At 46.7% G+C, this 23,400-nt stretch overlaps 1 protein-coding gene across 2 annotated transcripts in view; it reads right to left on the bottom strand.

Moving 5' to 3' along the window:
• The window catches only part of Slc9a8 (solute carrier family 9 member A8), a 50,120-nt gene extending 39,920 nt beyond the window's left edge, over nucleotides 1–10,200 (bottom strand). The window contains exons 1-2 of one of the 2 annotated variants that reach the window (XM_052724867.1): nucleotides 10,067–10,200; nucleotides 7,447–7,625 (exon numbers count right to left, since the gene is read on the bottom strand). In XM_052724867.1, coding sequence (XP_052580827.1) covers nucleotides 7,447–7,625; nucleotides 10,067–10,080 — 193 coding nt within the window. In that variant the 5' untranslated portion in view covers nucleotides 10,081–10,200. Of the gene's footprint in view, nucleotides 1–7,446; nucleotides 7,626–9,662; nucleotides 10,035–10,066 lie in introns of those variants that run through there. The other variant, XM_052724868.1, reaches the window with a different exon arrangement.
• Nucleotides 10,201–23,400: the final 13,200 nt, after the last annotated feature.

Here is a 23,400-nt window from a genome sequence, read left to right as displayed (position 1 = left end):
TACTCTGTAACAGGTAGGGACTGAGGGATGCTGGGAGAACCCGGAGGCCAGGTCTGCTGATATGTTAATTAGGCTCCTCTGCCTTTTGTCCTGTTTGTACTTTGACACTTAACAATTAGAACATCTTACATTCAACACCGAGCAGATGTGACCAACACCCTCTTGCTGAGCCAGAGCTAAGTAAGCACAGGAGACATGAGCCTATGAGATGAGAGAAGGGAGGTCTCTGTTGCTTGTAACAAGCTAGGTTTGTTTTAATTTATGTGTATGTCTGTCTGTATGCAAACACGCATGGGGATGCACATGGAGGCCAGAAAAAATGTGGTGGTTTGAAGGAAGATGGCCCCCAAAGGGAGTGACACTATTAGGAAGTGTGGCCTTGCTGGTGGAGGTGTGTCACTGTGGGAGTAGGCTTTGGGGTCTCCCATGCTCAAGCTGTACCTAGTATCATAGTTCGCTTCCTGCTGCCTGGGGGTCAAGATGTAGAACTCTCAGCTCCTTCTCCAGCACCATGTCTGCCTACATGCTCCCATGTCCTGCCATGATGACAATGGACTGAACCTCTGGAACTGTACCTGCCACACATTTCAAAGACCATGCTAGCACCCCAACCCTTCTCACCTCCTCATACCCCAAACTCTCTCCAGCTCACAGGCTTCCCTCCCTCCCCTCAGCTACTCATTCTCTGTAACCCCGCTGTTCTCACTATGCTCTTTCTGCTCTGCCCGTTCGTTCCTCTCACTGTGTTTTCTCTATTCCCTACTCCCTGCTACGCTCTCTCACAGACAGCTCTAGCCATGTTCATACTTCTCTTTCCCTCTGCTCTGGATTCTTCCAGAAGCCTCTGGCTGTTCCCTCTTATGTACAATAAAACTCCCGTTCTTAACCATACCAAGGAGTGGTCATGTCAGTTTATACAAGGACTTTGGCTGGGTAAACAGAAGGATTGTTATCCAGTAAACAAGCCTTTGGGCAGGTTTCTGTTTACCAGAAAGGCTGATCACCCTAAACTGGGTTCCCAGCTGTTAGGGACCACCCTTAGTCCTCTAAGAACCTCCCTTAACCTTCCCTCAAAGGTCAACGGTCTCTAGCAAGGGCACCTAGTCCCAGTCAATCCCAATACCCTGTATTAGCTCAGATCTCCACCTGCTGACATGTAACTACTTGCTTTCCCACAATCTGCTCTTCTCTCTGCCCCTCTACCCAATGGCTTAGCAATTCGATCCCCAATAAACCTTCCTACCCATGGAGCAGTCTAGTTTAGCAGTTTCTCTGCACCATCAGTTGTATTTGAGGCTGAAACCCAGGACTGACCCAGAGACCTTTAGATTACACCACGGCTAACCATCTGTCTCTCCTCGCCTCACACTAGGAGCTGCCTGCTCTGTCTCGGCTTTCTCATCGGCTTGCTGGAGCCTGCTGCCTCTGTCTCTTGGCTCCTGAAGCCTTCCTCCAGGAAGTTGTGCAGGTATCAGGCAGCTTCTCGACGCCCTCCTGGCGCTCTACAATATTGGAATCCCCAGTCTGGCAGAGTTCCTATTTGTGACCCTTCCCCTAAGCCTATCCCACCTCCTCCTCACTGCTTCTGAAGGATGTCTTCTCTTCTCTCAGCTTGCTCCTGTCCCATTCAGAATCAGACCCCCAACTCCTCACTTGTCTCCTCTATTCTCTTTCCCTCCGTGGACTCAGATTCTATTAGAGCCTTGCTGTCTTACTGCAATGGATAAAAACGGCACACTCAATTTCCAGATTTTCACAACTTCTGCCACACACAAGCAAATGATCTCCAAATACCTTATCTCTGAGCCTTCTCTGCTCTCCGACCTAGTCTCTACCTGATCATTAAATTCAATTTATAGGGATTCAAATGTCTTTGGATGTGGATAATATTAAAAACTGCCACATGCTGTTCTACTTTATTAAAAAGGCTGACTCTGGAGCTCATGTGGCCCTCCCTTTCCAGACCCAAGCATGCCTGTTTCCTCCAAAGTCTGAGTCAGTCTGGCCACCTGACTCTGTGACAGGGAGGAGGAGAGCAAAACAGAACAATGCAGGAAACACACGATGTGCTTAGAACAGCTAAGAAGTAGACTATCCCAGTAGGGACTGCTGCAGCTTGTCTCACAGACTTTTCCTCAGTTTTGTTTACTAGCTCTACAAACGACAAAGTATGTTGTTTAACTCTCTGAATACACTCCCAATATCGCTAAAAACTTTTGCTAAAGTATAAACTCCTGTATCCCAGGATTTGTAATTCACTCAGTATGGTTTAAAAGATCTGTAAAATCTGCAACAAAGTTAGCTTCAAACTTTTTAACATGAACGGCTGTTAAATATATATATGTATGTATATGCATATACATACATACATATATACATACATAGGTAATCTTAATTTGCTACAGCATGCTTGTATGAAACTTGGATTCAACTCTTGTTTAGGAAAATAGATGCTTTTAAAAAGAAAAAGAAAAAAAAAAGAGGCTGGGTCCCTGATGGGCTCACCATGGAGTAAATAGCAGCACCTTGGCCTGCTGCCATCTTGACTGATGGCCTCATCAGGATGGAAGCAACCTTGTGGGCAGCAGCTGTCATCACTAAGGCTAAAGAGAGGGCATACCATGTGACTTTATCACCATCTTGGTTAAGGTATAAACCAACTAAAGCAGCGCCAATAAGGCAACTAGTCCCACTGAGCCCTCTGGTTATCACTGCATCTCCTTCTGTAGACTAAGGAGGCAACACCAGATCTCCAGGATGGTTTGTTTAATGTTCCCTACATTAACAAGCAACAGGAGGCCTTCAAAATATTTTGAATTAGGATAGATTTTTATATGATGATTTTTGCCATGACAGTGAAAAATAACAGATGGGGATAAAATCAAGAACAAGGTTTATGGATAACAGGATTTAACAACATATATTTGATCAAGGTTTTTAAAATTCCTGAAGTTATAATGGTCTATTCAGGTATGCATTTTGTGGTCTGATCTTGGGGCAAGCTCAGGGATTGGTGGGATTTCGTGTTCAGCCACATCTATTTAGAGCTAACCAGATTCTCCACCTTCCTGCCCTCACTTGGTGAGGACTCACTAACGAGAATGTTTATGCCAGACAGGGTTAAATGTTAACTGATTCACTGTTTCCTGTGGAGTCAAAGCTCATGGAGGGTTAAATGCAAGGTAAAGCCTTCATTCTCAGCCAAGGGGCCATGCTGGACTGTTGTGACAAGCTTAGAGAACTAGATTACAATCCCAATGACTTCACTCAAACAGAAACAAAAGTGGGGGCTGTGTGGCTGCAAAGTGGTTCCCAAGGTCTAGAAAACACTAGGACACTAGGCACCAGCGGGTTACAGGAAGTCAGAGTTCTTCAGTCACTTAGTAGTAGTTTCCCTTTATCAGGCTAACTTTGTTTGTCTGGATACCTAATCAGGAATGGCTGGTGATAACACAGAGACACAGGAAAAACCATGCCTTTGAGTCAGGTGTAGTGCCAAATGCCAGTGATCCAGAGAAGTGGAGGCAAGGAGGATTAGGAGTTCAAAATCACCCCAGGAGCCCAGCATAGTGGCAGACACTATGAATCTTAGCACTTGGGAAGGCAAAGGCTGCTATCTCAGTTCCAGGCCAAAGCTACACAGTTTGACCCAGTCACAAACAAACAAACAAACAACAAACAAACAAACAAACAGGGAGCCAATGAGCCAAGAGAACAGGGAGACTCTGAGCACGGTGCAGCCCTTTCTGCCCCAAGGGGGGTTAGCAGCTGCAAGTCAGAGTAGAAAGCACATTCTGCAGGCCAGTTCTGTGGTCTCTAGTCAAGCTAAGCTTAAGTGCTCTACACCCTCAAAGTGACCTTCAATGCCTCTGTGCCTGACCTTCCAAAACAAAGGGCTAAAAAAGTCCTTTCCAGGGGTCTCTCTCATAGCCTCTAACTGCAACCACTGGTCAACACGCTCAGAGAAAACTTCAGACACTAAACATTTCTTCCTCTGATAAAAGATTTGCTATTCCAGGGCTGTTACAAAAGAGGGGGTATGGTGGCGCCACCCACCTGTGATCTAACACTGGGAAGGGAGAGGCAGGTAGACTGTCCAGAATTTGAGGCCAGCCTGGGCCTTGAAAAAACAAAAGATAAGCCAGTTGATGAATCAGTCATTACTATATTGTTCAATTCAATTCTTTGACTATTTACTACAGTCTGAATATAAATGTGAAAAAAATTATATTTGTCTTCAAAACCTAGTCCTAATAGACTTCAGAAAACTACTCAAACAGTGCATGGTGGTATACCTGCAATCCCAGCAACAGGAAGGAAGAAGCAGGAGAGTCAGAAGTTCAAGGTCAATTCCTCTCAGCTACAAAATTTAAGGCCTGCCTGAACTACATTGGACCCTATCTCAAGAAAAGAAATATTCAAAACCCAGTTCTGCCTTCTGCTCTCCTGGAAATGTCTAATCCAAAAGACTACTCTGGTATTACCAAAGAAGAACGGATGGTAATAAGGCCTCGGGTGGTGGTACATGCTCATAACCCCAGTACTTGGGAAGTAAACTGCTGCAAGCTGCAGGAAAACGTCATGGAATTCAGCTGCTATCACAAAAGCTACTACTTGGAAAAGTCAAGGACTTCTCCAAAGGTCAAGCCATGGCTTAAGAAGTCTTGGTGATGCTTTAGCTTTTGTATACATATTAGCTGGTTCCTACAGTGATTTTCTTGTAGTGCTATGTGTGCTTCCAAGACCTCCTAACAGTGTATTTATCTAAAATACCTATCAAGCATCCAAGGCCAAAAGAAACAACACCTGTCTCCTAAGTCAGGAGGATAGCTTTATTTCTTGTGCAATTTAGGGTGAGACCCTCCTTCCTTACAGCCTTACTAACAGACTCCTAATTTCTTACCTAACCACCTCTAGGAATGTAGACTGAGCACACAAATATCCTTCTTGATATATTAACTGATCATTAGCTCTCTACTGACCTCCTCCTTTACCACTCCCCTTTTGGGTTGTAAAAGAAAGCCTGGTGGTCACTGTCTGAGGAAAATTCTTACCTGACTTCATAACCTTGTAAGAGTTCAAGCCTGGTGACCTTGCTCTGCCAGAGGGTTGCTATTGCTTGAGTTTACAACTGGATTCCTGAGAGACTTGGGGAGAACTGAGAGAATCAGGAGACTGAGAGGAGGAGAGAGAGAGGAAAAAAGAGAACGGAAGAACTAGACGGGTAAGAACTGGAGAGGAATGAACTGAGATGGGGAAGAACTAGACTGAAGGGCTAGAAGAGAGTACTAGAGGAATGAGATGGAAGATGAGGAAGAGCCAGATGAGGAAGAACAAGATGAGGAAGAAGGAGATGGGAGAGGAGCTAAGATGGGAAGGAACTAGATGGATGAGAACCTAGATGGGGCAGAACTGAGATGAGAGAATTAAGTTAGAACTCAGAGGGGACAGCAGATAAATGTAGAGAGAAGTCAGGCAAGAAAGGAGCTAGGCATGAGAGCAGAATAGAAGCTGTGTAGAGAGAGAACTGACTCAGAATAATAAAGTAAATGGACTAAGGAGTTTCATGTATGTAGATTCATTTCTTTTCATCAAAGATTAAATTATCAGCTGGTTGTAGATTCTTCCCAGACCCTGGGATGGGACTATCAAGGGGCTGGACCCCCACAGTCCTGGATAGTAAGGTTGACTGCCACATAATAAGTTCAAGGCCAGACTGAGCATCCTAAGACCCTGTCTCCAAAAAACATGGAAGAAAAAAAAAACAAGAAAGGCAGAGTAGTAAATGTGCAGCTTTACTGTCCGGCAAAGCACAGACTTGGATCACACTCCCTAAGCTGCTTCTTCCTTCGATAATCTAGAGCAGTGGTCCTCAACCTTCCTAATGCCGGGACCCTTTTAATACAATTCCTCATGTTGTGCTGACCCCCAACTATAAAATTATTTTCATTGCTACTTCGTAACTGTAATTTTGCTACTATTCTGAATCATAATGTAAATATCTGTGTTTTCTGATGGTCTCAGGTGACCCCTGTGAAAGGGTCGGCCCACAGGCTAAGAACTACTATCTAAAGTATTTATATGGCTTCAGATTGGTTATTAAAAATTGAGTGGATAGGCAGGTGCTTATGGATGCTTGAAGACATCCTGGATGTTACCATCAGAAATGCGTCCCACCTTCTTTGAAACAGGGTCTCCAATTGGCCTGGAGCTCACTGATTAAAGTAGATTGGCTAGCCAATGACTCCCAAGGGATCTTCCTGTCTCTGCCATCCCAGCAATTGGATTACAAGTGCAAGCCACCACACCTGTCCAGATCAAAATGTTACATCTGTTTATGCTGTGGAACATTTGTTTAATGATGCAAAGATGTGTTGCATTCCTTTATATTGCATTTGTTTAACTCTGTGAAACTGTGATTCTTTGCCTGTCTAAAACACCTGATGGTCTAATAAAGAGTTGAACAGCCAATAACAAGGCAGGAGAAAGGATAGGCAGGGCTGGCAGACAGAGAGAATGAATAAAAGGAGAAATCTGGTAGGAGAGAGAAGAGAAAAAAAGAGAACAAGGAGAGAAGACATCAGGGGCCAGCCACCCAGCCAGCCATAGAGTAAGAGTGAAAGTAACATATACAGAAGAAAAGGAAAAAGCTCAGAGGCAAAAGGTAGATGGGTTAATTCAGGTTAAAAAAAAAAAAGCTGGGGCTGGAGAGATGGCTCAGAGGTTAAGAGCACCGACTGCACTTCCAGAGGTCCTGAGTTCAATTCCCAGCAACCACATGATGGCTCACAACCATCTGTAATGAGATCTGGTGCCCTCTTCTGGCCTGCAGGCATACATGCAGACAGAACACTGTATACTAAATAAATAAATTTTAAAAAAAAAAAAAAAAAAAAAAAAAAAAAAAAAAAAAAAAAAGCTGGCAAGAAACAAGTCAAGCCCGAACATTTATAATTAAGAATAAACCTCTGTGTGTGATTTATTTGGGAGCTGGGTGGCGGGCCCCCAAAAGAACAAAGAGTAAAAAGAACAAAAAACACCAACAACATCAAAAGTTCTTTCTTGGCCAGGCAGGGTGGCGCTCGCCTTTAATCTTAGCACACAGGAGGCAGAGGCAGGTGGATCTCATGAGTTTGAGGCCCACCTGGTCTACAGAGACAGAGTTTTAGGACAGCCAGGGCTGTACATCGAGACCTCGTCTAAAAAAAAAGCTTTTTTCTTTCTTTCTTTTTCTTTAGTAAGGTGAGGGGGAAGCATAAAGAGGGGAGAGGAGAACAGAGGAGGAGAGAGGAAGAGGGAGGAAGAAGGAGAGGAAGAGAGAGGAGGAGGGAAGAGCTTTTTCTTTCAAAGGCCAAAACACTGCACTAAAGGCTTTTCAGAACTGCTAGGCCTCTGATTTCAGGAAGCAAAGAGCTAACAGGTAACAGCCACCCCAGGCTTACTCACCTAGGACGAGAAGGCTGAAGAAAATGGTCATGCCACTAGACTGCTCCTCCTGCTGGGCCTGCTCCCCTGTCTGCACTGGAAGGATGGGCTTGGCAGGTGTCGGGAGCACCAGCTTCGTGGTGGCACCCAGGGTAGTGTGAAGGGTGAAGTTGACGCTCTCATGGGTTGTGTTGGCGAACCTATTGGAAACATACAAGTGGCAGTCGGATAAAGAAGAGGGTAAAGGGACAAACACAGCATTGACTGAATGAGAACCTAGCGAAGCCCTGAGGGCACAAACAGCAGGCAGGCCTTGAAGAGGGAAGTCCTGCCTACACAGTACCCAGTGCCAGTGACCTCTAGCATCTTTGACCTTGGCCAACCAGAGGTCAGGAAGAAGGGGGTCAGGTCTGTGCGGAATGAAATGCAAAAGGCTGGGTCTAGGGCCCGGGATGTATGTAACTCGGCTGGTAATGTCTGCAACAAGGCCCTGGGTTGGATCCCCAGCAGTACATAAACCAGGTGTGTGTGGCACAGGCCTATAATCCCAGCACTCAGGAGGAAGAGAAGGATCAAGAGTTTGAGGACACCTTCAGCTAAAAGACCAGCTTGGGCCACATGAAACGCTGTGTAACAAAACAAAAATGCTGAGCCTAAGGCTATCAAACAGTTGATTAGGCAGGAGGACCACAAGTTAGAAGCCTGCAGGGGCTAGTGAGTTCAATGCCAGCCTAATTAACTTGTTGAGACCCTGTCTCAAAATAAGTAAAAGAGGAACTGGGCACAGTGGCACATGCCTGTAATACCAACAGAGGAGGACCACAAGTTTGCTGCATAGTGAAACCCTGTCTCAGCAGTAGAATGCTTGCCCAGCACACACCAGATTCTACAGGTCAATCCTCAGTAGGCCCCTTTCTCCCCACCAAAAACAACAAAAAGAGGAAATGCTGTCTGTCCTTTGAACTTAGTGAGGCTAGCAGGGTATGGTAACCCATGCCTATAATCCCTGCACTTGGGAGACAGAGGCAGGAAAATGAGGAGTTCAAGGCAAAGATCCCCTGGCACACATAGCAATACACAGTGAGTTCAAGGCCAGTCCTGTGGGATACATGAAATGGTCTCAAAAAGGAAAAAACAAAACAAATACCCCGGGTGGGACTGGGGTCACCCACACCCCAGCTTCTATACTACTTATTTGGTGCCTTTTATTTTCCTAGTTTACATTCTCCTTGGATTTTGTATGCACTGTGTGTGTTACTAGGGATTGAACCCAGGACCTTGTTTGTGGCAGGCAAGGCTCTACCACTTAGATCCCATCCCTTCCAGGACTACTTCCATAAACTGAAAAAGTCACTTGAGTTTGCCCAGTTGCTGTGCTCAGAGTGCCCTAACCTGCCCTGCCAAACCCTTCTTGAATTTCAAAAGGCTCAGACTGCCTGCTCTCGTACACCCCACGCTACCCTAGGCTTTGGTCCTTGCTCTCATTGTTAGGTTTGTGAATTAATGCCGCAGTGACATAGTTGTGACTGTCACAGGTGGCATCCACTGAGCACTGCTCCACTCCAGGACCTAGAAACACAGCGGCATCTCCAGACTGTATAGTTAAAACACACTATGTGTTCAAACACACACTTCAAACCATCTGACTCCCCATTACCTCTTTAGCCTCGAACTGCCGAGGCCTATTTTAGTGTCTGTGACAGCACAGACACACAAGGTGTTAATGACTTGGTACCTGACTGGCCAAAAGATACTTGAAATGAAATGCTCCCAGTACAAGTTCAGTGTCATTGAAGGGTTCCTTGTTCGTTTTCAGGAGCCCATTCCAAAGACAGAACTTGTAACGTGCCACAGCAATGGTGTCCTGCCCCGTATGAGGATGGCCTAGCGGCGGCACATGCCCAGAGAGCTAGAGCTCGCCTCATTCTGTGAGCTGCTCTCTACACTGTCAACCAGCTGCGCTGCATCACCCATCACCCTCTCCCTTTTCTTTCCTGGCAGGGCTAAGGACCGAACTGGGGACTCACTGAGCTACAGCTCTTTCTTGGCTCAGGCCTTTTGAACCTGTCACCCTCCCTATCTCTCCTGTGGATTCAAGTTTTGGGTCACAGAACATTTTTCTTCCAGGGCCGACGCCTCTTCCCTCACTCACACTGTTCAATTTCCTTCCAAGCATTTGGCAGGGTCGGAAAACACCCTGCCTACACAGTCCCCCACTATAGCAGAATGGCCGCTACCTGCGGGCAGTTCCTGGCGCCCACGGCCAAGTGGAGCGGACAACCAGCAGTTAATGAATGAATGAAACCTTCTGGGGACAGACATGAACACTGAAGATTGCGGATGGTTAAAGAGGGCGGTGGCAATGGGAGGACTTCCTGGAGGAGGAGGAGCGCCTGGGACACCTCAGATAACCGGAAACTGGGAGAGGGAACGATGTTCGCGCTTCCGCCCGGCTACGCTACGGGCCTGCGCGCGGAGGCCGAAGTGTGACCTAGGCGAGGCCGCAGGGCCCGAGTCCTCATCCCGCCCCCGTGCCGACCCCGGCCGGCTGGGCCAGAGCCGCTCCACCCGGGCGCCCGAGGCCCGTTGTCGCCCGCCGGCCCGGCCCTGCCGCCTCCGCCACCCGGAGCGGCGAACTCACTCCTCCTCCGCCATCTTCTCCCCAATCCTGCGAGCCTCCGAGACTACCGAGTTGGGCGCCGCGGGGCTAGCGGGACCTGCGGCGGCTTCCGGCTTCCGCTGCGGGCGGAGGCGGGGCTTGGCCGCCCCGGGCGACTCTCTGCCCCGTTGTCTTGGTAGCCCAAGAGTGGGACGACTTCGGGGATTTTCTGTGTACCAGTTCGACTCGAGCCGTGTGACGCTCTGGCCCCTGGGCAGTCCGACTCTTTCCTGTTGCCGGGCGGGGAGGACGTGGGGGAAACTCTTCTGAGATCCCGATGACTCAGCTGCGAGCAAGCTGTCCACCCCGCGTGGAATTTACAGGGCTAAGAATAGAGGGGGATGGGCTCTCTGGGCATCCGGGCAGGCCGTGCCAAGGGGCGCGTCCCGAGTCAGCCTCAGTTTCCCCAGTTGTGGGAGGAGTAAGCAGAGGGCCTTTGAAACACTGGACTGTGCCGTCCCTAGTATAAAAGTGAGTGCTGGGGATGTAGGGTTGGGCATTCAGCGTTGGTTCATTGGTTTGTGTGGTTTCTGTGTAGATGGGGAGATGCAGGACAGCTTGAGGGTTTGATTCTCGCCTTCCATGTGGGACTTTGGTTTTGAACTCTGGTAGTAAGGCTTGGCAGCAAGCACCTTTACTCATTGAGCTATCTCACCACCCCAACAAATTCTTTTTAACCTGTGTGTGTGGGTTCACTAGGAGGCCCGAGGTCAGATGTCTTCCTTGCGTACACTCCACCTTAATTTATGAAACAGTCTCCACTGAACCTGAAGCTGGGGATCTGACATAATGGCTGGTCAGCAACTTAGAGGATCCTCCATTCTTGGCCTCCCTAGCCTTAGGGTTACAGATGCCAGCAGCCAGGCTTGGCTTTTATGTGGGGGGTGAGGATACGAACTCGGGTCTTCATGCTTTCATAGCAAGCACTTTACCCACTGGGCTTTAAACACAGGGAAACTTTATTTTTTTTGAGACCGTCTTACTCTACTGCCTAAGCTGGCCTGGAACTGCTGAGGTGTTTAAGAGACCACCTGGGTATTCGTTCTCCAGAGCCTTTCCAACCCTGGGTAGTTCTTTCCCCCTTAATAAAGTTTAATAACTCCTAATAAATGATTGCTCTGTCCGCCTCCCCCCAAAATGATCCTTCTTCCTCAGCCTCTGAGTAGTTGAGATTTGAGTGTGAGAGCCCCCTCCCACTCAGGCATCCATCTATTTACTCTCTTGTGGAGCAGAGATGGAGCCTAGGGCAACACACAAGGTAGGTAGGTGATCTTCTGCTGAGCTAACATGCCCAGGTCAGGAATAGAGACCTACTGTATGCTTAGGTGAACCTTCTGAGGTTGAGGCCATACAAATGAACAAGATAAAATGAAATGGACCCGGGAAGGCTATGCAGAGTCTAATTGAAGCCACCCACCAGCTGAGAATAAGAATTCTAACACAATGTTTGCCAAGAAGGCCTCCCACATGAAGACATTTTCAAGTGTGGATGTTAAAAATAGGACTGCGGAGATGACTGGGTAACAGCGCTTGCCACTAGCCTAATGACCTTAGCTTAGTTCCTGCGACACACATGGTGGAAGGAGAGAGCTGACTCCTGCAAACTGTCCTCTGACTTCCACACGTGTGATACGGCACATGCACACACACACTGTGCTGGCTAGTCTTAGGTCAACTTACTTCAGATAAGCTAGAGTCATTTGAAAGGAGGGAACCGCAATTGAGAAAATACCTCCATAAGATCCAGCTGTAGAGCATGTTTTAAATCAGTATTTGATGTGGGAGGGCCCAGCCCATGGTGGGTGGTGCCATCCATCCTTGTGCCGGTGGTCCTGGGTTCTGTAAGAAAGAAGACTGAACAAGACAGTAAGCAGCTCTCCATGGCCTCTGCACCAGCTCCTGCCTCCAGGTTCCTGCCCTGACTTCCTTAGATGATGAACAATGATGTGAAAGTATAAGCCAAATTAATCCTTCCCTCCGTAAGTAGCTTTGGTCATAGTGTTTTGTCCCAGCAATAGAAACCCTAACTAAGATACACATACTAAGTACATGTAATTTTTACAAGGAATTTCAAAAGGCAGTAAATGAACTGGGCAGTGGCACACACCATTAATCCCAGCACTTAGGAGGCAGAGGCAGGCAGATCTCAGAGTCCGAGGCCAGCCTAGTCTATAGAGAGTTCCAGGACATCCAGGACTGTTACACAGAGAAACCTTGTCCTGAAAAACAAACAAAGTGATTATAGTAATAAGGAGCTCTAGTGACTGCACAGTAGATAAGATCACTGGCTGCTCTTCCAGAGGACCTGGGTTCCAATCCCAGCACCACTTAGTGGCTCAGAATGAACTGTAATTCCAGTTCTGGGGGACTTAGCACTGCTTTCTGGCCTCTGCAGGCCCTGCATGTACACAGTGCACAGATATACATGCAGGCAAAACAAATACACATAAATAGAAAAATTTAAAAATAATAGAGGCTGGAGAAATGGCTCAATGGTTGAGAGCATTGGCTCCTGTTCCAGAGGACCCAGGTTCAATTCCCAGCACCTGCATGGCAGCTTACACCTGTCTGTAGCTCCAGTTCCAGGGGATCTGACACCCTCACACAGACATACATGCAGGTAAAACCCCATGAATATAAAATATAAATAAATAAAATATACTGGAGTCTGCATGTGGTGGGCAGAGGACACCTTTGTGGAGTCAGTTCTCTCTCCCACCTTTATGTGGATTCTAGGTACTGAACTCAAGTCTTCAGGGTTGGCTTATGTAATAAGTTTTAGCTATAAGCTAAAACCATGGGCCATCTCTGCAGCCCACAGCAGTAAAGCATTTTTAAGGCCTGAGCATAGATTACTGTAAGTATGACCTCACTCCTTGCTCACATGTTTTCTGGAACTCTCCCAAAATTATAGTGAAAACACCTGAATTTCCCATGCAGTCCTTGGCAAGGAGGGTTTTACCTAATTGGCTACAATCCTGTCCTTGACACATCAGGAACCAACCACCCTATGATGTCCTCCACCCAAGAAGTTCCTTAGCCACCTTGTGAGTGCCTTCAGATGCCACCAAAGCCAGCTCTCGGAGAAGCCCATACCCACACTTTGAGGTGGGCCTTACCCTTTCCTAGGTACCTTTCTGTCGGCAGACTTTTCTTTCCTATCTGCCAGTTCCCAAATAATTGATACAGAGACTCAATATTTGTAGCAGTGTTCTTGCTGTTGTTCCCTTTGTGGGAGGGGGGCCAAGTAGGCACAGAGTCAATGACACAGACTCCTGGAGAATTTCAAAACAAGCTCAGTTTATTCAGCAAGAGGAAAGCTTTATATACCCTCCACCCCTCCTTGGGGGGAGGTCTGATGAATATGCATCTGCTGGTATGACATGGCTGTCTCTCATTGGTCCAGGTCATCTCCAGATCATGTTTCAGCTGCTGTTGCTAAAGCCCTTAGGCAGATTCAGGTTGGCTTTCAGAAAGTATCTTTTTTACTTGGCTGGGCCTCAAGCCTGCTAGGGATGAGTCATCCCACAAATATTAATTATAAATGCTCAGCCAATAGCTCAGGCTTGTTATTAGCTAACTCTTACATTTATATATTATATATATATATAATATATATATATATATATATATATATTTATTGGTTTTTCAAGACAAGGTTTCTCTGTGTAGCTTTGGAGCCTATCCCAGAACTCACTCTGTAGACCAGGCTGGCCTTGAACTCACAGAGATCTGCCTGCCTCTGCCTCCTGAGTGCTGGGATTAACAGTGTGCTCCACCATGCCTGGCCATGCACCACCACACCCAGCCTATGTTTCTTATCTATGCTTTGTCATGTGGCTTGGTACCTTTTCTCAGCATGGCATGCCCATCTTGCTTTTCTCTGAGTCTGTTTGTGATGTCAGACTCAGCCCTTCTTCCTCCCAGCATTCTCCTAGTCTGGCTTTCCTGCCCAATCTCTCCCCATCTAGCTATTGGCCAGTCAGCTTCTTTATTTTTTTTCTTTTTTTTTTTTTTTTTTTTTTTTTGGTTTTTCGAGACAGGGTTTCTCTGTGCAGCTTTGCGCCTTTCCTGGGACTCACTTGGTAGCCCAGGCTGGCCTCGAACTCACAGAGATCCGCCTGGCTCTGCCTCCCAAGTGCTGGGATTAAAGGCGTGCGCCACCACCGCCCGGCCCAGCTTCTTTATTAAACCAGTCACAGAGACATATATTCACATGGTGTAAAGGAATATTCCACAGCACCTTTCTTTCTTTTGTTTGTTTGTTTGGTTGGTTTTGGTTTTTCAAAACAGGGTTTCTCTATGTAGCCCTGGTTGTCCTGGAACTTGCTCTGTAGACCAGGCTGGCCTCAAAACTCAGAGACCCGCTTGCCTCTGCCTCCCAAGTATGTGCCAGCATTGCTGGTTCCTGAATGTCTTTCTTAAATCTCGTGGTGTGTGTGTGTATGTATTTAAGAAAATCTCTAAGGGACCAGTTAAATGGCTCGGCAGGTAAAAATGTCTGATGCCAAGCCTTTCAGAAGAGAGCTGACTCCTGAAAGTTATCCTCTGACCTGCGCTCATGGGAAAGTACACACACAGAAATGTAAAAAAAAAATAAAATAAAAATAAAAAAATAAAAACCCTCATCATACTCATCTTGAAATTCTGTGTCTGAGTCAAAAATCCTGGGGCTAGGCTGGCGCGATGACTCAGTGGGTTATAGGTTAAACATACCCGCTACCGGGCCTGAGGACCTGAGTTTCACCCCTGGGACCCACACGGTGGAAGGAGAAAAGGCTCTGCTCTTTAACTTCTGTGCACGTGCAGTGTGTGCCGGACACTTCCCACCGAGTAAATAGTTGTGGTTTTTTTGGTTTGTTCTTTTGACACTTGGGACTGAGCATATAGTTCAGTTGATAGAATGCTTGCCTAAGTGTGTGAAGCTCTAGGCTCAAGCCCTAGTTCTGGGGAGAATGAGGCCGAAGGGTCAGAAGATCAAAAGTCTTCCCCTGATGTTAGTGAGCCAGAGGCCAGCCTGGTCTACCTAGTGAGTTCCGAGACAGCCAGGGCTGTGTAGAGAGACTTAGTCTTGGGGGTGGGAGGAAGTCATGGAGGGTTTCCTTTGAAAGAGAAGAGAAATGTCAACCTTGGCTGCTTAGGGAGAGCAGATTGGGCGGGAGACCTAGGATGGAAGCCCTGAACCAGTGACCCACACAGAGCTGATAACATCCGTGATATGGTGGAGGTGGCAGGAATGAGTGGCCTCCTAGTGCAGACTGAAGTCAGGGTTGGGCCTAGTGGCTGAAACAGCCCTCTGCCCATTAAGGCCTCTTAGGACTGTGGTCAAAAACACACTGATACCAGTGGTTAAGACCTGCCAGCTTGCCACCTAGGCCTTCCTGTAGGTGTGGTGTTCTCTATTGTTTCCTTAATTCCTTTTGAGTTACCCCAGCAGATACTAATCTAGCCAAAAGACACAAAGACGCCAAACCTGCTATCACACAGCAGGCTGATGTTGTGGCTGGGATTCCGGTGCAGTCTAGTTCTGACAAAATTTTACGGCTCAAGGCTGTCTTAGTTTGTCTGCCTCTAAATTGCGGCTGAGCTTCCTTCCATCCTTTGGCACTGTGCTAGTGGCATGTAGACTGGGCTGTGAAGGGTGGAGACTGGGTGTCTGGCTGGTCACACTTGTTAACTGTGGGCATGAGGCTGTCACTCCTTTTCTAGTCTCAGAGACCTAGCTGGAATTCCCCGAGGGCTGCCCCCTCTACCCACCCACTGTCCTGCTGCAGAGCCTACAATCAAGGCTGAGCTGGCTTTTTGTGAAGACCGTGGGCCTCCCAGCCATGCCTCTGCTGGGCCTGGCGCCAACCTCAGCCATTCCTGGGACTGCTCTGCATCTGCCCTCTGGCCTCTGTGTCAGTCCCAGGCTCTTCTCACCTATTCCTGGGTTATTGCCCCAGGAAGGCAAATAGAGTCATTGAACTTCGGCGAGTGCCGTGCCAGAGAGGTAACTGTTAACAGCACAGCCAGTCTTGGTGCCAGGTACTGTTTCCCAGCCTCAGAGGCTGCCACAGCACCACCAGAGCCCTGGGCTGCAGCTGCTCCGAGAGCCCTCCCTAGAAGGCAGCCGTCTAGTTACAGGGAAGCCCGGGCTGGCCTGTGTTCTCTGCCGGGCCTTTTCTGTTCCCTTCCCGTTATCAAGCTTTTTGTTGGCTCAGTTGAAATGTCACCCCTTGTGGGAGCCCTCCCTGACCGGTCAGGCTGAGGCTCGTCTCTAAAGAGCTGACAGGAAGGACTGTGGGATTTGGAGCCTGGCGCCTCGTGGGACATAGCCTTAGCGTCACAATATGCAAACACCCAACGGATCAGATGGCTTCTGATAAAACCTTTAAGTACTGGAAGGCTTGAGCTGGAGGATATAGCTCTGTGGTAGAACTCTTGCCCAGCACTCATGGGGTCTTAGGCTCAATCCCCTGGTAGCAAGGGAAAAAAGAAAATCCAGCACAAGATATGGTGGCACACACATTTCACTCTTAGAGAGTAGAGGCAGGCAGATCTTTGTGAGTTCCAGGCCAGCCTGGACTACGTAGCAAATTCCAAGCCTACCGGGCCTACATGTTATCAAATATATATGCATTGCCAGTAGGTTGGGCTGGTTAGATGATTCAATAAGTCAAAGTGCTTGTCACCAAGCCTGAAGACCTGAGTTCTATCTCAGAGACTCACATGGTAGAAAGTAAGAACGAGCCAGGCGGTGGTGGCGCACGCCATTAATCCCAGCACTCGGGAGGCAGAGCCAGGCGGATCTCTGTGAGTTCGAGGCCAGCCTGGGCTACCAAGTGAGTTCCAGGAAAAGGCGCAAAGCTACACAGAGAAACCCTGTCTCGAAAAACCAAAAAAAAAAAAAAAAAAAAAAAAAGAAAGTAAGAACGTACTCTCTCAAGTTGTCCTCTGACCTTGACATATGACCATCTACATATTATCTGTAGTTACACACACACACACACACACACACACACACACAAATACACACGTGCACATACGCACATGTGAATAAATAATTTTTTATAAAGAAACGTTTGAATTTCAGATTTTTATTTGTTTTGTGTACATGAATGCTTTGCCTGATTACCTGGTGCCCACGGAGGTCATGGGAATTGAACCTGGGTCCACTGCAAGAGCATCCACTACTCTTAACCACTGAGCCATCTTCCAGTCCCCCAACCCTTTAAAAAGGGTGTCCTATGACAATCACTATGTAGCCAAGAATGACTTTGAGCTTTGTAGCTGAGGGTGACCTTGAACCCCTGATCCTGCTGGGATTATGGGCGTGTTCCATGATGGCCATTCTGTGCAGTCTGGGGGTGGAACTCAGGGCTTCCTGCACACCCAGTAAGTGTCCACCTGCTGAGTTACATCCCTGTAAAGTGAAGCTTCAGGAGAGAAAATGCATTTACATGGGATGTTCTACATAAGACAGTTAACTAACAAAACCTCCTTGACTTCGGGAGGTTAGGTTGTTGCAAATCCTGAACCAAATTATCTCAGAATATGGTTAGTCTCTTTAATAGCCACTCATTGTCCATGTCTGTGTGAGACCTACCATCCTTCTGACTGTCACGTGAAAGTTCTTGGGCTGTATTATCAGAATCCTGGCTTCCACCCACCCCAAAGCTAAGAATGTCATCATATGGCATCCGAGGCCTGTAATAAGGGTATGTCTGCTTGGCTACAGCTGTCTACTTCAACAGTTCTAACTTGTGGGTTGAAGAACCCTTTCATAGGGGTCTCATATCAGATATCCTGCATATCAGATAATTACATTATGATTCACAACAGAGCAAAATCACAGTTATGAAGTAGCAACGAAATGATTTTATGATGGAGGGGGGAATCACCACAACATGAGTAACCATATTAAAGGGTCGAAGTGTTAGGAAGGTTGAGAACCACTAGACTACTTGATGCTCCCACAACTGTATTCGAAAAATTTCTTAGCTGAGCTGTGGTGGTGCACACCTTTAATCCCCACACTTGGGAAGCAGAGGCAGGTGGATCTCTGAGTTCAAGGCCGGTCTAGTCTACAAAGCGAGTTCCAGGACAACCTGGACTTTTACACAGAGAAACCCTGTCTCAAAAAAAACAAAAAACAAAAAGCAAACAAACAAACAAACAAACAAAAAAGGAATAAAGAAAGAAGAAAAAGAAAGGTATATCTCTTTTCCTTTTTTGAAGTGAGAGCTGTTATTTCTTTATTTTCTTTCTTTCTTTTTTTTTTTTTTTTTTTTTTTTTTTTTTTGAGACAGGGTTTCACTGTGTAGTTCCCTGCCCTCCAAAGCTCTGCCTGCCTCTGGAGCATGGTCCCCTGCATGGAAAAACATTGGTATGCAGCATGTAGTAGGTGCTCAATGTGTGCTTGGCAAGGAGAGCCTGGGACCTCTGTAGGGAGCTCAGGGTGCCAGCAGGAGCATTGGAGACAGGCTGATGTGGTGACACCTCCCCACATGGGGATTCTGTGTCTCTTTTTGTCTCTGTGGTCATGCTCCAGCTCATTCTTGTCTTCTCGGTGTTTTGGGTTTTGTCTTTCACTCTCTTTTCTCTCCATTTCCCCTTTCTCATGCCCGTGCCTCTGTCTCCTCTGCTCTAACTCTCTCCTCTCAGGCTCCCACCACCGAGAGCCATTCCTTCCTCTCCATGGAGAGCCCATGGACGGTGACAACGCCTACATGTGCTGGCCCTGCATCCCCAGGGAGCAGGCGCTTAAGCCCAACACACAGCTCTCTGGAACCTTCCACAGCTTTCCACTTCGGATCTTGTCTCTCAACAGTGTAACAGCTTTGAGGCCTTTTGCGATTTCTATTCCAAATAAGCTTATTATTTCAAAGGAGTAGCGAGGCTCAGAGAAGTTGATGGGGACCTCATCAGGGGCCCTCCAGAAGTCTCCCTAGCTGGCTGCAAACCCTGTTTGGGGCCTGATGGGAGCGTTTCCGGGCTTGGCCAAGACACAGACCGCACTGAGTGCTGCACACAGTCTGCAGTCTACCAGCCAGGCCTCCGGGGCAATCATGAACACGTTTGGTTGCCTCTGGTGCCGTGACAACTAGAACAGATACAGGGCAGTACGCTCCTGTAGACATTCTGTCTGTGGTTTATGGCCCTTGAAGATATCTAGATAATCCTGTTGAGCAGCTCAAATAATCCACTCAGCAAGTTGTGGTTCCCCGCCAAAAAGTCTAACCCAATGGTTTCAAATGTGGTTTCACCCCCAAAGTCTAAACCAATATTTAAAAAAATCACCTTGCCCCATATCCCTTCTACCCATTCCCAAGTTGCCAAAGCATGTAATTCCTGGCTTGCGGTTTGGCCCTATAAAAACTCTCTACCCCTGGGCCCGCCACTGCCGCATTTCCCTCCATCTGCTGTGCGGTGGCCCAGGTTCGAACCTGACAATAAAAGGACCCTCATGTGCTTTCATCGGAAACCAGCTCCTTGGTGGCCTCGAGAAATGGGTACAACAGTTCCAGGACAGCCAGGGCTATACACAGAGAAACCCTGTCTCAAACAACAACAACAACAAAAGAAGAGGCATTGCTGGTTACCCCAGGCAACCATTCTTGTATGCTTGGTTTAAAGTCTTTGTCTGTAAGCTGCCTTCTCTTTGTACTTTGTGTTTAATTCAAAAGAAAGAAACTCGCAATGCATCTGGTATTTTGCTTTTTCTGCCCCCATTTTTGGTTTTCAAAGAGTAGAAATTTGTTTTCAAATGAGAGAAAAGCCATTTATCACAAAAGTAGCTGTTTTAAGCCAGACCTGGCAGGAGAAGCCTGCACTCTTAGCATGTGCAAGGTGGAGCCTGAAGGATGGAGGGATGAAGGCCATGCTCTGCTATGTTGCAAGTTCAAAGTCAGCCTAAGTTACATGGACATTAGCTGGGAACCCTTAAGTAACACACAAGTAACCATCTCAGGTAACCACTGAGTCACAAGCTGTGCTTGCCCAGCTCTCCAGTTACAAACATTTCCTGTCCTCCCTCCCCCACCCTGAGCTCCTGCCCCAGCCCCTGAAGAGCCAGTCGGCCTCTGTGGGGTTTCCATAGGACATATTGCTCACGTTGTTGCCACACAATATGCGAACTTTTGTGCCCTTCAGTATGCAGAGTTCTTGTGGCTCTCCGCACTGCAGCCGGTAGCTGTCTTTTTCCTAACCGAGTAATGTTCCGTCTTACAGGTAAACCACATCTTGCTTCTGTTTTCACTCTGGTGAACACCATGGTTCTTTTCTCGGGCTGCTGTGGCTGCCATGAACACAGATATGCACCCTCTCTGCATGGATATTCTTGAATGAGAAATGCAAAACACCAGTTGGATGGTGGTGGCGCATGCCTTTAATCCCAGCACTCCGGAGGCAGAGCCAGGTGGATCTCTGTGAGTTTGAGGCCAACCTGGTCTACAAATCAAGTTCCAGGACAGCCAGGACTGTTACACAGAGAAATCTTGTCTCAAAGAGAGAGAGAGAGACAGAGAGAGAGAGAGAGAGAGAGAGAGAGAGAGAGAGAGAGAGAGAGAGAGAGAGAGAGAGAGAGAGAGAGAGAGAGATGCAATGCAAGACACAATGATAGGTTTAGAGTTTGATCCTGATTTATGAAAGCAGCACTTTGCCCCCAGGGGCAGCATGTGTTGTGGGATATTTGATCACACTGTGACAACCTGAATGTGTTAATAAAGTTGACCTTGAATCAGGGGAGGAACCAGCAACTAGTTGACTGGAATTAGCCATGGAAAAGTCAGGAATATGGACAGAGAAGACACACAGGAGGGAGTATGATCTGGGAAGCGTGGTCAGCTGGTTGCTCTTCCACTGCTTCTCTGATCTATCAGGTTTTCACCCCAATATCTGACACCGGAGTCTTTATTGGTAGTAGAACAGCTTAGATAAATACAATATCTGGTTTCCAATGCATGACTCCAGATCACGAGGCTTCTGAAGCCACCACTTCTCCCTGCCCCTGCAGCCACTCCTTGGGTTACCACCCCTCCCAAACTCTTCTCCAGCCGCGTTCCCCCTGCATCAGCTCCCCAAGCCGACACTGCACACATATTCACTGTAAGTTACCCATTCACGCTACGATGCCCACTCTGGCTTCTGCTACCACTCATCCTCCACACACGAGACACTCTGCTGGCTCTGTCATTCAGGCAGCCCGCCACACCCTCACATCCTCCACGCCCCTGCTGCCTATGCCCCCATCACCCACCATGCCAGTCTGACTACCTGGGCATCCTACTGTCCCCCCCATGTCACCTGTTGCAGCCATTACAGCCACCACTGCTGTAGACAAACTGAAAAGTCAGTGGATTTGCTAAGACATTTGGGAATTCCAGAAAAAAATCTTCCCATATTTAGAAATGGAAATATTACACTGTAGCGAGTTAAGAATCTGTAGAGTGCCACAATGGATGGCTTGAAAATGGAAAAAATAAATGAAGGGATAGACAACTAGCTGGGATTGATATGTTAATTACAATTATTATCAGTTAGGTAACTCATATCTTATCCTTAAAAAAGTGGTTTGATAACTGTGTTAAATATGAAAAATTGATAAGATGTGAGCCTTAGAAAGACTTACTGTTGATAAGATACAAGCCTTAGAAAGACCTACTAATGAACATAGGAAAAATATTCAGATGCAGACAGAGGAATTTAGACCAGAACCTACCACACCACTGCATGATGAAACTGAAGAGAGGTGGCCTGGGGTTATTAAAAAAAAATCTTAGTTTTTCCAGTTACCATACAAGTATGAACAGCAGATGATAGACACCCCCAAGGTTATGTAGATGTTAGATGGAATCCTATAGAAATGTTAGACTTGAGGAGATTTAAGGAAATGGTCATTTCATATGGTATGCATTTACTGTATATGAAGCAGTTGTTAAATTCATGGGCAACTCAGAACAGAATTATTTCACAAGTCTGGAGAGATTTAGCAACATCAATATTGGAAGCTGGTCCTCAGTTACAATGGAGAAGATGGTGAAGAGAGGAAGGTAGGGTCCTAGAACAACAAAGTAGGGCAAGAGGTATGAAAATTTCCCAAGACCAGCTTCTCAGTGAAGGCCAGTATGCTGATTTGCAAAGACAGTTTGGATTTGATGATCACACCTTGGCACTATGTCGTATAGCAGCTTTGAATGCTTGGAACAGGGTTAAAGAATCAGGAAAGAGGACAGAGTCATTTACAAAAATTATACAAGGCCCAAAAGAAGCCTTCACTGATTTTTTTTTTTACAAAGATTGACTTCATCTGTGAATAGAATGATATCAGATCCAGAAGTCAAACAAATATTAATTGAATCTTTGAAAATGCTAATTCAGAATGCAAAAGGGTAATTAGGCCTTTAAAGGCAAGATCAGCACCAATAAATGAATGGGTTAGAAATACAGCTGATATTGGAGCTCATGCTTATGAGGATACTTGGATAGGAGAAGTGATTTCTAAAAACTGTAAGAAAAATCAAAATGTCAGATGTTTTAATTGTGGTAAGCAAGGTCATTTGAAATGGGATTATAGGCAAGGCATTCCTATAAACAATGATTATCTAGAGATAATCCAAACAGAAGACCCCAGTCTTCAGGAGTATGCAGAAGGTGTGGCAAAGGCTAGTATTAGATTAATGAATGCAGATCAACAAGGGACAGGCAAAGTAACCCTTTGCCAATGGGAAATGCCCTAGGGGGCCTCTTAGAGGCCTCAGTATCAAATCTGGTTCAATCATTCCCTGTCAGCAGTAGAGAAACTCTTTCACAGAGCAATTAAAAGACTTAATACATGTTGTTAAAAATCATACTGCTTGCCGGCAATGGTGACATACACCTTTAATCCCAGCACTTGGGAGGAAGAGTCAGGTGGATCTCTGTGAGTTCAAGGCCAGCCTCCTCTACAGAGCGAGTTCCAGGACCAGCTCCAAAGCTACACAGAGAAACCCTGTCTTGAAAAAAACCAAAACCAAACAAATAAACAACAACAAAAAATCATACTGCTCTGGATGACAGAACAGCTTCAGTAGATAAAACAAAAATTTTAGGAGAGACCATAAAACAAGTATTTTGACAAATTGCTATAGATGATCAAAGACCAATGCTAAAAATACGAATAAATGGCATTGAAATTGAAGGTCTACTAGACACAAACATGGATGTAAGAATAATTTCACCAAAATCTTGGCATCAAGATTGGCCTTTTCAGGAGATAAATGTTCAGCTTCTAGGAATTAGAATATTACCTCAGACAAAGTAAAAGGTGAGTCAAGTGTGTAGGGCCAGAGGACAGA

The sequence above is a fragment of the Peromyscus californicus genome, unplaced genomic scaffold (genome assembly GCF_007827085.1).
Source record: "Peromyscus californicus insignis strain IS unplaced genomic scaffold, ASM782708v3 Scaffold_7__1_contigs__length_154581171, whole genome shotgun sequence".
Lineage (NCBI taxonomy): Eukaryota > Metazoa > Chordata > Mammalia > Rodentia > Cricetidae > Peromyscus > Peromyscus californicus.
This window is presented reverse-complemented; position numbering and strand designations above follow the sequence as displayed.